We start from the raw sequence: 12,729 nt of genomic DNA, 5'->3' as shown, positions 1-12,729 counted from the left end.
GCTTTGTATGTCTGGACGGACGATTCAGTCATTGACCGCTCAAGAAATAGCAAGCCAACAGGCTCCCTCATATTGGTCATATACGTCCGGATCAACCGGCACCGCTCATATCCAATCATATCTAGGACGGGTATGGGGAGGCTCGGACGTGTCCGCCACGTCAGATCCGACAGACACGAAGCACCCCAAATTTCATCAAACCACCTCGACCTAGCCGGTCTTGCCCTTTTGCTCTCCTCTTTTCTCCCTCGTCTGCGAAGGCCCTTCCCTAGCTTCATCGTCACCGTAGCTTACCCACCATCTTGAACCCATAACGCCGGCAACACCACCACAAATCTGCTCCTCGCCATTCTCGTTGTTGGAACTCGCCCACAGGATCGATCACATCAAATCACGACAGAGGCGCGCACAAAAAACTTTTATAGCCAAGGATTCTTGTCGTGCCTTTTGTTTCTCCTCTTTTTATTTTCTATTTTCTCCACGTTGATACAATCTGTAGGATCTACTGCATATATATATATATATATATATATATATATATATATATATATATATATATATATATATATATATATATATATATATATATATGCAGCCATGAACCTAGCCGACCGCTAGCAAACCGACTCAAGCTTGACCTCCTATACCTACGCGGACTACTACTAGACACAAGTCCTTTTCCCTGTACAAACTAGCTTTTCATCATGTACTAGTCCTCGTACAAAATATGGACACTTGCCTATAGCTAAATAACTAGCGTAGTCCAAACCGGACTACTAATCACACGGCAACCTAGACTTGTGACTAACTCAAGATTATTTCTACGCGGACTACTAGCAAATCGACTCAAGCTTGACCTCCTTTACCTACGCGGACTACTACTAGACACAAGTCCTTTTCCCTGTACAAACTAGCTTTTCATCATGTACTGGTCCTCGTACAAAATATGGACACTTGCCTATAGGGTCGCTGGATGTTGATCATCCTGGATGTTGATCATCATCATCAACTCCGTATCTTTGTCTTCCGATTTCGATGAATCGATGAACTCTTTTTGCATGAATTCATCAAGCTCCTATTCTTTATACTCCTCATTTGACGAATCAATCGTTTTGCAAGAATCCTAAAAAAAACTGACCAGACATTATTGAACACATAGAGAGCAAGGTGTATGACGGGAGGAGTGGGATGTACCGCGGCAACGAGTGTTAGAAATAATCTTGAGTTAGTCGCAAGTCTAGGTTGCCGTGTGATTAGTAGTCCGGTTTGGAGATGGCGGTGGAGCATATCCTGAACTTCAAACGTATGACCAACGGGAAGAGAGTTCTAAACTGATATAGGGTCGCTGGCGGCGACTGCTCTATTTAGAACTACTTTCAACCCGGACCAACATTCCCTGAAACATTTTTTGTCGTTTGCGCAAACCCTTATTCTACGGTGTGGTAGTGGAGGTACTGGTCTCTGCTTCAGGCACAAGATGGATTGTCGTTCTGTCCTTTGTTGAAATGCACGTATGCTCTGAGGATTATTTTCCTTTTTCCTTTAAAAACTTTCCATATTTGCCACGCCATCTACTAAACCTTATCAAAAGATTTAACAAGTGAGGCGGCATGGTCCTGGTGTGCGTCGCAAAGCAGGGGGGATAGGGGTCGAAGAATGCAGAGTTATTTGGGTCTTGTGCAGGATCTGCCACTGGCCACATGACAAATGATAACCACAAACATGAAAATGTAAGATGGGTGATGGCAGGTGAATCTGATCTGTACAAATGCAAGTTATTACTAATTCAAGATTACTGGCTGGATACATGATGATTACTTGATCAGATAAGTGCTAATTGCACCCACACCACTAACTGTCTGCAAGCCTCGCCTGATCTCGGGTAAGTGCTGAACGTTATACACTATCTTTCTGCAGACACGTACGGGCTAGCGCACACAGCTTATTGCGCACTACTAATGGGTCTATTATAGTCTAAAATCAGTGGAAGGAGGTGTTCTTGAGGTGGTCCGGCGCCTCATCGAAGGAGTGCTTCCTTGCCATGGAGAGGATGGTCTTGTCGGCGACGATGAAGTAGGCCATCCCGGCGACAGTGGAGATGATGAGGGCCTGGCCAGTTGGGTTGATGTGTGCCTTCGCCCACGGCAGCATCCTCACGCTCGCCAGCTGAAATTACAGGTAACGCAATCATGAGATATGTGCTATGAACTCTGGAACTGAAGAACTGAACGGTTACTTACGGTGGGGACTGCGGCAGCGACGGTGGCGACGGCCGCGGCCTTGGCTCCCGCCACGGCAGCCTCTGCAGTTTCAGATCAACGCAGGAATGTTAATCAAAGATCAAGTTTCAGGAGACACATGAGCTGCAATGGATGGTTGAGATATAGGAGCAGAGTAGTGCTGGTCCTGGGCCGGAACCGGTCGTCGGTTGTTACCTCTGGAGCAGCGCTTGGCGGCGGCAAGCCTCTGGTCGAGGTAGGCACGGGTCACCGTCGACATCTTCGAGGGACTAGTAGCTTGGTGGAACGAGCGAGATCCGAAGGAAGTGAGCTAGTATTAGCAGTGAAATGATACGAGAATGAGAGGGGCAGGGCGAGGTGCTCCGGCCTCCGGCGGAATTTATAGGTTGCAGGAAACCGCGCAACCAGCGTGCGGCCGGGCAAGAAGACGACCTGATACGGTGGGAAGCAAGCAATACCAGACCGTGGTTTTGGTACCGGCGGGCGGTGCACGGGTGGCGGACTCTGCACCGGATAAGAGGAGGCATGGATCGATCCATCGGGGTTGGCCGGGAGCGTGTTCCTGTTTAGGATAACACGTAGGAGCATGTCCGTGAGAGCAGTGTCTGTCAGCGTGCACTCCATTTTGTTGGCGACGTGTGGGCGCTCTCAGTTTACGGCCAACCCGTCGGCTGTCCAATTCCGCGAGCGCCTCAGTACAGATCCTTTGTTTGCCGGGGTCGGCCATCAACATAGTGCCTTTTTCAATAAAGGATGAATTTTATTACTCAAAATAAAATATCAAATGAATACAATAAAAATGAGCACACATGCAGCCTCTGCTCAGTTAAGATACACAGCAACACCAACCTTCACACACAAAAATATAACCGGCCGGCAAATAGCAAAATCATATAAGACCAAAATTATGCCTAAATATTCTTCGAAAATTTAATTTGGCTCTCGGGAGCACATGCTCCTGCGTGCGAAAAATAATTTTTAAAATGTCAAAAAGTTTGCAATTTCTTTTTATGTGTTTATAGTCATGTCCAAATGGTACCTGAAAAGTTTTACTTGTCCGAGATTTACGTAAAAGGTATTGAGATACTGACGATCAAATCTCGGACAAGTAACCGGACAAGTAACATACTGAAGTTTCGATCCCCCTTTAATAGTAGAGATCATACATAGATCAAACTATCCTAGTTCTACTTGTCATTGGAGATGAGACAACCTCCGCATCGGAAATGCCGGATGGACCGGCCTCATGGTCGTTGGCCGCAGTTCATGACATCCCTCGCGAGCGATGGGGGCAGTGCGTCCTGCAGGCAGAGGCGGACGAAGAGGGGGCACAAACATTACGGACGTCGCTAGTTCCGCATTGGTCGCGCCGCTATCACGGTTCGTGCCCAACCACAACGGCGACGAGGCCGATCCATCCATGTCCGACAACGTCCACGCGAGGACTTTGGCCAGGAAGAGTAGGAGGTGGGACACGGATGTGGGCAAGTCTCGGGTCCCATGTGAGTCGTGTCCCATGTCACATTCTTCCCCTCGGGTAACTTCACTTCACAAAAGCTTGTTGTCACTGAACTTGCCAGTCATGGCAAAGACATGATGCGGAACACGAAGGCCTCCACGACTGATGAATATTTAGACTGGGTTAAAAAGTGCCGTCGTCCGCTTTTGTTTAGTTCAAATATATCTAAAATGTAATGAATTTGACCCGTTTTGAATGAAAATCGGTCAGTTTGTATGAACTTTATCTAGTTTGTTTAAAGTCTATTTGAAATGTGTCTGGACGCTTGATGGATTAGCGTTGGATGACCAGCTCGCAAACGGATATTGTGACGGTTTTAGGGGCCAGTGTTGAAGATGCCCTCTTTCTTTTTATGCTCTGGCACATGTAAGATGAGTGATGGGAGTTGTACAAATACTATTATTCATTTATTCAAAAATACTGGCTGGATTACATGATAACTTCATCAGATAAGTGCTCTGCATCGCCTGGCCTCACTCGCTGAACATTATACTACAGTATAATTCAGCACACACGTACGTACGGGCCGGCCTGTAGTTTATTGCACACTACTAATGGATCTATTACAGTCAAACTAATGAAAGGAGGTGTTCTTGTGGTGCGGCGGCGCCGTCTCGTACGAATGCTTCCTGGCCAGGGAGACGATGGTCTTGTCGGCAACGATGAAGTAGGCCATCCCGGCGACCGTGGAGATGATGAGGGCTTGCCCGGTTGGGTTCAGGTGTGCCTTTGCCCACGGCAGCATCCTCACGCTCGCCAGCTGAAATTACGTTAGAGGTAACGCACTAAGACACCCGAAAAAAAAGGTAACACATTAAGACATGCAATGAGCTCTGGTAGGATTCTCGTCGAGGATCTGAACGGCTACTTATGGTGGGGACTGCGGCAGCGACGGTGGCGACGGCCGCGGCCTTGGTTCCAGCCATGGTAGCCTCTGCAGTTCCGGAGCAACAGAGACATTTTAGTCACCATCAAGTCTTACTAGTAAAAAAGGGGGCAAAGGTCTTGGACGGGTCAGCCCATTAGTCCCGGTTCAGTCACGAACCGGGACTAATGTAAGCATTGGTCCCGATTCGTGCGGCTAAGGCATTAGTCCTGGTTCACCTGAGCCCTTTAGTCCCGTTTTGAGGCACGTCGAACCGAGACTAAAGGGTGCGATGCCCTTTAGTCCCGGTTCCGGTTTGAGACACAAACCGGGACTAAAGGGTGCAATGCCCTTTAGTTTTGGTTTTTGTGTCAAACCAGGACTAAAGGTCCCATTTTCAAACTCAACCTCCCTGGATCGCCTTTTTTGTTTAGAAAAAATCAAAAGAAAATGATAAAAACTTCAAAAAAATAAAATCCTTCGAGAGGTAGTTATATTACTACATCTACTAGTTAGGAAAATTTAAAAACATAAATTTGAACATGTTTTGCAAAAAAAATGTAGGGAAAATGTAAAACGGCTATAACTTTTGCATACGATGTCGGAAAAAAACGTATAATATATCAAAATGTTCAGAACAAAAATCCGCTTCCAATTTTGACGGCCTACGACATGTTTGAAATTTTTTAGAATCCTGAAATTCTAAAAGGAAAAAAAGTTATGCTCAAATTTCAGTTTTTTTTGAATTTTTGTTAAATCTAGTCAGATTATGGTCAAACTACTTATTTAAGAAGTATTAGTGTTACTAAATAATTATTGAAGAATATTAGTTTTACTAAATAATTATTTTAGTTTTTTTGAATTTTGGTCAAATATGGTCAAACTGTGGTCAAACAATGGTCAAACTACTTATTCAAGAAATATTAGTGTTACTAAATAATTATTTCAGTTTTTTGAATTTTGGTCAAATCTGGTCAAACTATGGTCAAACTAGGGTCAAACTGTGGTCAAACTACTTATTCAAGAAATATTAGTGTTACTAAATAATTATTGTCTTTTAGAAAAATAGTTTCAAACTCAAACAGTGAAATGTGTGACTACATGTTCAAGCTAAATTTCTGAGGGTTAATAGGATTGACATCTTACTATTGTCAGGAAAACAACAAGTGCAGACTTGGAAACAAGGGAGAATAGAACCCGAAAATTAAGCGTGCTCAGGCTGGAGTAGTGAGAGGATGGGTGACCGTTCGAGAAGTGATGAGGGGTGATTAGAGATTAAAGGTTAAATTGAGCAGTGATGAGGGGTGATTAGAGATTAGAGGTTAAAATAATTTAGAAATTTGAAAAGCAAAAAAAATAAAAAAAATCATAAAATTTTCTTTAGTATAGGTTGGTGTTACCAACCGGGACTAAAGGTGGACCTCCAGGCAGCGGCCACGTGGAGGGCCTTTAGTTCCGGTTCGTATAAGAACCGGGACTAAAGGCTGGGACTAAATGCCCTTATGAATCGGAACTAAAGGCCCTTTAACTACTAGCGCATAGGCTGCAATGTTAACAGTAGAAGGACACGAGCATTGCTAGCCTGCCATAGTTTTGGTTACCTTTGGAGCAGCGGTTGGCGGCGGCGAGCCTCTGGTCGAGGTAGGCGCGGGTCACCGTAGACATCTTGGTGGCATGAGAGTCCTAAGGGCATCTCCAGCCGCGCCCCAACAGGCCCTTAACAGGCGATTTTGCCGCGCCGGTGCCAAAAAAGGCCCCAGTCGCGCCCCCAGAAGCCCGTTTTTCGCCGGCTCGGGCCAAAACTGGTACCGGCGGACCCAGGCCGAACCCGGCGCCCTGGGGGGCGCTTGGGGAGCCGGCACAAGCGAAAAAGGCGCGTGGGCCCGCCCTGGAGGCGACTCGAGGGCCTTTTCCCGCCGTTTCTTGACGTTTTTCCCTCGCATCTCTCCCGCTCGCTCGCCTTCCTCCCGCCATTCTCTGCCTTTCTCCCGCCAAACCTCCTCCCGCTCGCCTCCCAGTCGCCGCCATGCCGCCGAAGAAGTATGCCATTCCGCGCGCGGCGGCAGCCGCTACTGGCACCGTGGCCCAGCCGAAGCAGAGGAAGCCGAGGTTGCCGCAATCGAAGCCACCGGGCCTGTCGAACGCCGAATGGAGGGTGAAAGTTCAGCGGCGAGAAGCAGTCACCGCCGACCAGCGGAACAGGGCCATAGCCAAGAAGGCCCGCGACAACGCGGCGCGCACGGCGGCGTCTTCCTCATCGGTCGACCAGGTGGGGATGAATCCTCCCGTCATCAGCCATGCCCAGTACGCGCCCTGGGGACAGCAAGGCGTCGGATCTCCATGGGGTTCATCGTCGCCCGGCTACGCCGACGGCGACGCGCACGGTGGGTTCAACCCAAACGTGACCTTCCCTCATGGTCACCCCGCTACACGCACGCCCTCGCCCGCCTTCGTCGGCGTGCAGTACCCTCCATACAACTACTCGCCGTCCGTCGCCTACGCGTCCACACCGATGCCCCATCTCTACCGTGGACCGCTGCCCTTCTCGCACCTCGGCGACGCCGACGACACGGAAGCCGACATGGACGACATCATCGCGACAGGATCGACCGCGGCTGCCGCGTCTCCCGGGTTCGCCACCCAGGACGAGGTAGTGGATCTCAGCGGCGACATGGAGGCCGAGCTCGGCTACGTCTACGGCAAGGACGCGCAGGAACCCGAGGAGGAGGAGGAGGACGACGAGGAGGAGGAGGAGGAGCCGGCTCCTGTTCCGACAAAGGGGCGCCAGAAGAAGAAGAAGAGGGCGGCCAGGTCAGGCGAACAGCGCATCAAGTGGACGTCCAAGGAGGAGGAATGCCTCGCCGTAGCATTGAAAGTCGTCTGCCTCGACCCGACCACCGGCGCGGACCAGAGCTTGGAGACGTACTGGGACCGCATCAAGGCCGAGTTCGACGAGCGGAAGCTCGTCGACCCCTATTTCAAAAGCGTCTACATGCAGCGCGACTCCAAGGCGATGGCGAACCATTGGGAGCGTATCCAGTTGGCGTGCAACAAATGGCATGGAATCATCGAGGAGGTCGTGGCTCGCCCGGAGAGCGGCGCCGGCGTTGAGGATCAGGTACGCACGCCGTTCGCCCGCATATCTTCGTCGTCTACGCCCGCCGCCCGCCAACTGTTCGTCCCTCTGCGCAGCTGCTGCGTATGTTCGCCATGTATCGGGGCGACAACCAAGACGCCGACTTCAAGCACCTCCACGTCTACAAACGCATTGACAAGTGCGAGAAGTGGGCGGAAGTTCCACGTGCCCTCGACAAGGCCAAGGAGACATACAAGCCGGACGCGACGACTCCGGGCGCGTCAAAGAGGCGGCCGGACGGCCACAAATTGGCAAAGAAGGGGAAAAATGCCGACGCGGCAACCGCGCGAGTGCAGGAGTCCATCGAGCATTGCCTCGCCGACGCCCAGGCCCGGGCCATCCTACGCGAAGAGAAGACCGAGGCGCGGTGGTCGTCGCTGATGAAGAACAATGCCATCAAGCTCGACCTGCTCCGGACGAACGTCACCGCGAAGAAGAGGAACACCGACATGGCTTTTCTGATGGACGGGGCGGACATGCTCCAGAGCAACGACGAGAAGCTCAAGGCGTGGGACCTGGTGCAGCGCGGCCTCATCCTGAGCGAGCTGCCGACGGCAACGCCGACGACGCCGACGACGCCCACGAACACACGGACGCCAAGCCCGAGCGACGCCTCTACATCGCCGCCCAGCAGTGCCGAAGCAGCTCCGACACCGCCGAGCCCGCGCACGTCGACTCCGCCAACGCCTGGAGCCGACCCCGCCGAGTGAATCATTGCACATGCGAACTTGCGGCGGCGGCGCTCTATTTTTTGTAACGCCAGACTATGTCCGATCGCCGGATTTGCGGCGTCTTTTGAGAGCGGGAACGACCAAGTTTAAATTTCCCGCATCCCGGGGCCAGCGCGTGGGGGCGTGACTGGGAGCTAGGTCGCCCCCAGGGGCCGAACTAGCGCCGGCACGCCCCAGGCCGCTCTATTTAGGCGCCCTGGGGGGCCGAACGGCTGGAGATGCCCTAAGGAATTGAACCAGTAGCAAGTGAACTCAAGTAGGAGTAGGTGAGATCAGTTAGCAGTGCGAGTGAGATGAGATGAGATGGGCACAGCAAGGTGCTCTGGTGGGATTTAGGCCAACTCCACCGCGTGAACCTATCCTGTCCGGCCACGTCCGTTTGGGGTAAAACGGACAAACGAGGCGGCCTAGCGCGTGAACGCCAGACCCATCTTGTCCGTTTTGTGTCCGGGCCGATCCATTTCGAGCGCAAACTTGCGCCGGGTTTGGATCACGACGGAAACCAAACGGACGCGCGCCTCGTCCGCGTCGGGGCCGCGTGGCAGGCGGCCACCTACCTCCCACCCGCCAACATCAATGCGCCCGAGCGGGCGGCCCCCATCTTTCATCCGCACATCGAAAGGTCGCCGTGCTTCTTTAAGTGGGAAGCGTGGACGAGTCGTCATCCACACTGCCCCCACGCCACCCTGCGGCCTCCTTGAAACCCGACAGCGCCGAACCGAAACCCTAGCCAAGAACTCGCTGGCCGGCCGCCCGCAGCCATGGGAATCTGGAACTACGGCCGCAAAGGCAAGCACGACCGCGAGGCTGGTTCCTCATCGGGACACCGCCGCGGCTCGTCGGGGCCGGACAGCATAGGAGCGCGTGGAAGGTGTTTTTTTATTTTGGTTTTATGTTAATTATGAACTGGGCCATTTAAGTGGACTAATAAACTGGACCGTTTTGTCGCCGTAACTCTTATATATATGTTTTATCTTTTTTTAACTTCGTTTATTTACTTTTTTAGTCATTTCATTTAAGTTTTTTTATTTTTTTATTCACATCCATCCCAGAAAGGTTTTAGAATGCGAACGCGCGTTAGACGCACCCACGACCCATCGGACAAACGCGGACATGGACGAATCCATCGGCGCCCCAAAGGAACAAAATCCGGCTAAATTGAACGTTCGTTTAAGGTCGCGCGGTGAATATGACCTTATAGGTTGCAGGAAACCGCGCAACCAGCATGCGGCTGGGGTTGGCAGGGAGCGTGTGTAGGAACATAGGAGCATGTGCGTGAGTGGAGTGCACTCCGTTTCAGTTCAGATCTGTATGTGGCTGGCCGCTCCCAGTTTTTGGCCTAGCTAGTTCGGCTAGCCGCGTCGGCAATCGATCAGGCCAATTCCACCGGCGGCTCGACCCAAAATAGGCCCCGGCATGGACAGCCCGACCCGAAACCCCGACATTTGGGCCGGGCTTGGGCTCAGCTTCTCCGTCCGAAACCCAGCCCAAAAGCCTGAAATAAGCCCAAACATAGATATAATATATATTTTAAATATCTCAAAAAATATTGTTTTACTTAATTTAAAAAGGCATTGTTCATGTGTTTTACCATATACAGCTGCATATTCAAAAGTGACCCCATATGTTCGCAGATGCGTCCGGATGCATCCGCGGACAGAGTCCGGTCACCCTTTATTTATCTCTCGCTGCAACCACAAACCTCAAGTCTCACCATCTACTTTTTTGATACTGCATGATGGAATGTAAAATTAAACCACGTACTATATCATACATAGATCAAACTATCCAAGTTCTTCTTGTCGTTGGAGATGAGACAACCTCCGTGTCAGAAATGTCGGATGGACAAGCCTCATGCTCGTCGGCTGCAGTTCGCGACATCCCTCACGAGCGATGGCAGCAGTGTGTCTTGCAGATGGAGACTGACGCCCTGCTCACGGAGATCGAGGCGGAGACGAAAAAAGAGGGGGCACAAACATCACAGATGTTGGCAGTTCCGCGTTGGTCGTGTCGCTAGCAAAGTTAGTGCCCAACTGCAATGGCGACGAGGCCGATCCGTCCATGTCCGGCAACATCCACATGACGGACTCTGGCCGTAAGAGTAGGAGGTGGGGCACGGATTTGATCCGGTTTGAATGAAAATCGTTCAGTTTGTATGAACTTTATCTAGTTTGTTTAAAGTCTATTTAAACTGTGTCTGGGCGTTTGATGGATTAGCGTGGATGGCCAGCTCATAAACGGATATTGTGACCGTTTTAGGGGTCAGGGTTGGAGATGACACTGGTTTGGTCTTTTTTGCATGCTCTGGCACATGTAAGATGAGTGATGGCAGATGAACCAGAGTTATACAAATACTGGTATTCATTAATTCAAGAAAATACTGGCTGGATTACATGGTAACTTCATCATCCGATAAGTGCTTGCACGGATAGAAGCGCAAGGCCTGATCTGCATCGCCTCGCCCCTCTCGCTGAACATTATACTAGTGTATCATTCAGAGCAGAGCATCTTTCAGGCTTCAGCAGACAGGTACAAGCCGACCGGCGACCGGCGTACACGGTTTATTGCGCACTAATAATGGATCTGTTATGGTCTAATTAGTCAAAGGAGGTGTTCCTGAGGTGCTCCGGTGCGTCCTCGAAGGAGTGCTTCCTGGCCATGGAGAGGATGGTCTTGTCGGCGACAATGAAGTAGGCCATCCCGGCGACGGTGGAAATGATGAGGGCCTGCCCGGTTGGGTTCAGCTGTGCCTTGGCCCACGGCAGCATCTTCACACTCGCCAGCTGAAATTACATTACAGGTAACGCATTGATTCATGAGATGTGTGCTATGAACTCTGGAACTGAATGAATGGCTAGCTGGCTACTTACGGTGGGTACTGCGGCAGCGACGGCTGCGGCTTTGGCTCCCGCGATGGCAGCCTCTGCAGTCTCGGATCAACGTAGGAGTGTTAATTAAGAATTTAAGATCAAGTTTCAGCAGATACATAAGCTGCAATGAATGGGATATACTCTATTCCGTTCCGAAATATAAATCTTTTTAGACATTTCAAATAGACTACAACATACGAATGTACGTAGACATATTTTAAAGTGCAGATTCACTTATTTTGCTTCGTATGTAATCATGTACTGAAATATTTAAAAAGACTTATATTTTGAAACGAAGGGAGTATAAAGCAGAGCAGTGCTGCCTGAGGCCGGAACCGTTACCTCTGAAGTAGCGGTTGGCGGCGGGAGCCTCTGGTCGAGGTAGGCAGGGGTCACCGTAGACATATTCGCGGGAGCAGAGCTTGGTGGCTCGAGATCCGAAGCAAGCTAGTACTATCAGTACAGAGTGAATGCGAGTGAGATGAGATGGGCAGCGGACAAGGTGGTTCGGCCGGATTTATAGGTTGCGGGAAACCGCGCAACCAACGCGCGGGGAGAAACGTTATTTGATACGGTGGGAAGCAAGAATGTGGTTTTGAGACGAGCGTTGGTACCGGCGGGCGGCAGAGCATAGATGGCAGCGCTTCGTTGGTCTCACGTGCCTCGGCTCTCCTTTCTGGTGACCGGCGATCCACTACACTGCAACTGGATAAGAGGAGGCATCGATCGGGGTTGGCGTGCGTAGGAGTAGGAGCGTTTTGTTGGCGATCTGTCTAGTCCTCGCGCTCCCAGTTTTCGGCCAACCCATCGGCAATCCAATTCGGCGAGCGCGTTGGCGGGGTCGGCCCGAGCATAGTGCATTTTTGGATTAAAAAAATTGAACATCACATGTTGCCTCAAAATGTCACCCCAAATATATATTTTCACCGACTAAACACTACAGCTCCGTTTCACATGAAAATTATCAAGCATGCCTGCGACACAAACATGAACATCCACAAAAAAAATCAAAAAAATTTGAAAACATTTTACAACTTTTCTCCGGTACAGTTCATTTAGGAGCAAATGCTCCCGATAGCCAAAACACCCCTCATGTCATTCTTTTCTTATTTCATAGGTAAATGGCCGTGCGTTGCAACGGGGCATAATATTCTTGTGGTTTAATAATAATCACGTCTTATTTTTCAGCCATTGCCTTCATGTCTCCGCCTACCTAATTCAAATTTATCATCTTTGCCAATGACGCATTCGGCTCACAATCACCCTCCCTCCACCCCAATTCAAACACACACAGTATTTTCCTTGGATATTCGTTTCTTATATTCGGCTTCTATTATTGGGCGTCCAATCTAATCACGCCCCGGTATT

The 12,729-nt window shown here is 50.3% G+C and overlaps 3 protein-coding genes across 3 annotated transcripts; all 3 read right to left on the bottom strand.

Moving 5' to 3' along the window:
• Positions 1-1,756: 1,756 nt before the first annotated feature.
• Positions 1,757-2,636, bottom strand: LOC123151148 (early nodulin-93). Its single transcript, XM_044570905.1, has 3 exons — positions 2,436-2,636; positions 2,241-2,302; positions 1,757-2,166 (listed from the first exon to the last, which is right to left on the bottom strand). The coding sequence occupies exons 1-3, from the start codon at positions 2,497-2,499 to the stop codon at positions 1,981-1,983; spliced, it is 312 nt and encodes a 103-aa protein (XP_044426840.1). The 5' UTR covers positions 2,500-2,636; the 3' UTR covers positions 1,757-1,980.
• A 1,697-nt stretch (positions 2,637-4,333) lies between these two features.
• On the bottom strand, positions 4,334-6,289 carry LOC123151150 (early nodulin-93-like). Its single transcript, XM_044570906.1, has 3 exons — positions 6,226-6,289; positions 4,633-4,693; positions 4,334-4,520 (listed from the first exon to the last, which is right to left on the bottom strand). Exons 1-3 carry the CDS (start codon positions 6,287-6,289, stop codon positions 4,334-4,336), a joined length of 312 nt encoding a protein of 103 aa, XP_044426841.1.
• A 4,566-nt stretch (positions 6,290-10,855) lies between these two features.
• Positions 10,856-11,833, bottom strand: LOC123153012 (early nodulin-93-like; the record flags this gene model as incomplete). Its single annotated transcript, XM_044572342.1, has 3 exons — positions 10,856-11,274; positions 11,362-11,414; positions 11,704-11,833. Coding segments are annotated over 3 exons (369 nt in total), but the record flags the coding sequence as incomplete, so codon positions are not given.
• Positions 11,834-12,729: the final 896 nt, after the last annotated feature.

Source organism: Triticum aestivum, chromosome 7A (assembly GCF_018294505.1).
Source record: "Triticum aestivum cultivar Chinese Spring chromosome 7A, IWGSC CS RefSeq v2.1, whole genome shotgun sequence".
NCBI lineage: Eukaryota > Viridiplantae > Streptophyta > Magnoliopsida > Poales > Poaceae > Triticum > Triticum aestivum.
The sequence above is the reverse complement of the archived record's forward strand: the minus strand, read 5'-3'. Positions and strand labels throughout refer to the sequence as shown.

Bases quoted from the DNA above. Each gene is read 5' to 3' on its own strand.
- LOC123151148 (XM_044570905.1), bottom strand. From the start codon at position 2,499: ATGTCGACGGTGACCCGTGCCTACCTCGACCAGAGGCTTGCCGCCGCC. The intron at 2,303-2,435 runs GTAACAACCGAC...CTGAAACTGCAG, and splicing joins CGCCAAGCGCTGCTCCAGAG to AGGCTGCCGTGGCGGGAGCC. The intron at 2,167-2,240 runs GTAAGTAACCGT...CTGTAATTTCAG, and splicing joins TCGCTGCCGCAGTCCCCACC to CTGGCGAGCGTGAGGATGCT.
- LOC123151150 (XM_044570906.1), bottom strand. From the start codon at position 6,289: ATGTCTACGGTGACCCGCGCCTACCTCGACCAGAGGCTCGCCGCCGCC. The intron at 4,694-6,225 runs GTAACCAAAACT...CCGGAACTGCAG, and splicing joins CGCCAACCGCTGCTCCAAAG to AGGCTACCATGGCTGGAACC. The intron at 4,521-4,632 runs CATAAGTAGCCG...AACGTAATTTCA, and splicing joins GTCGCTGCCGCAGTCCCCAC to GCTGGCGAGCGTGAGGATGC.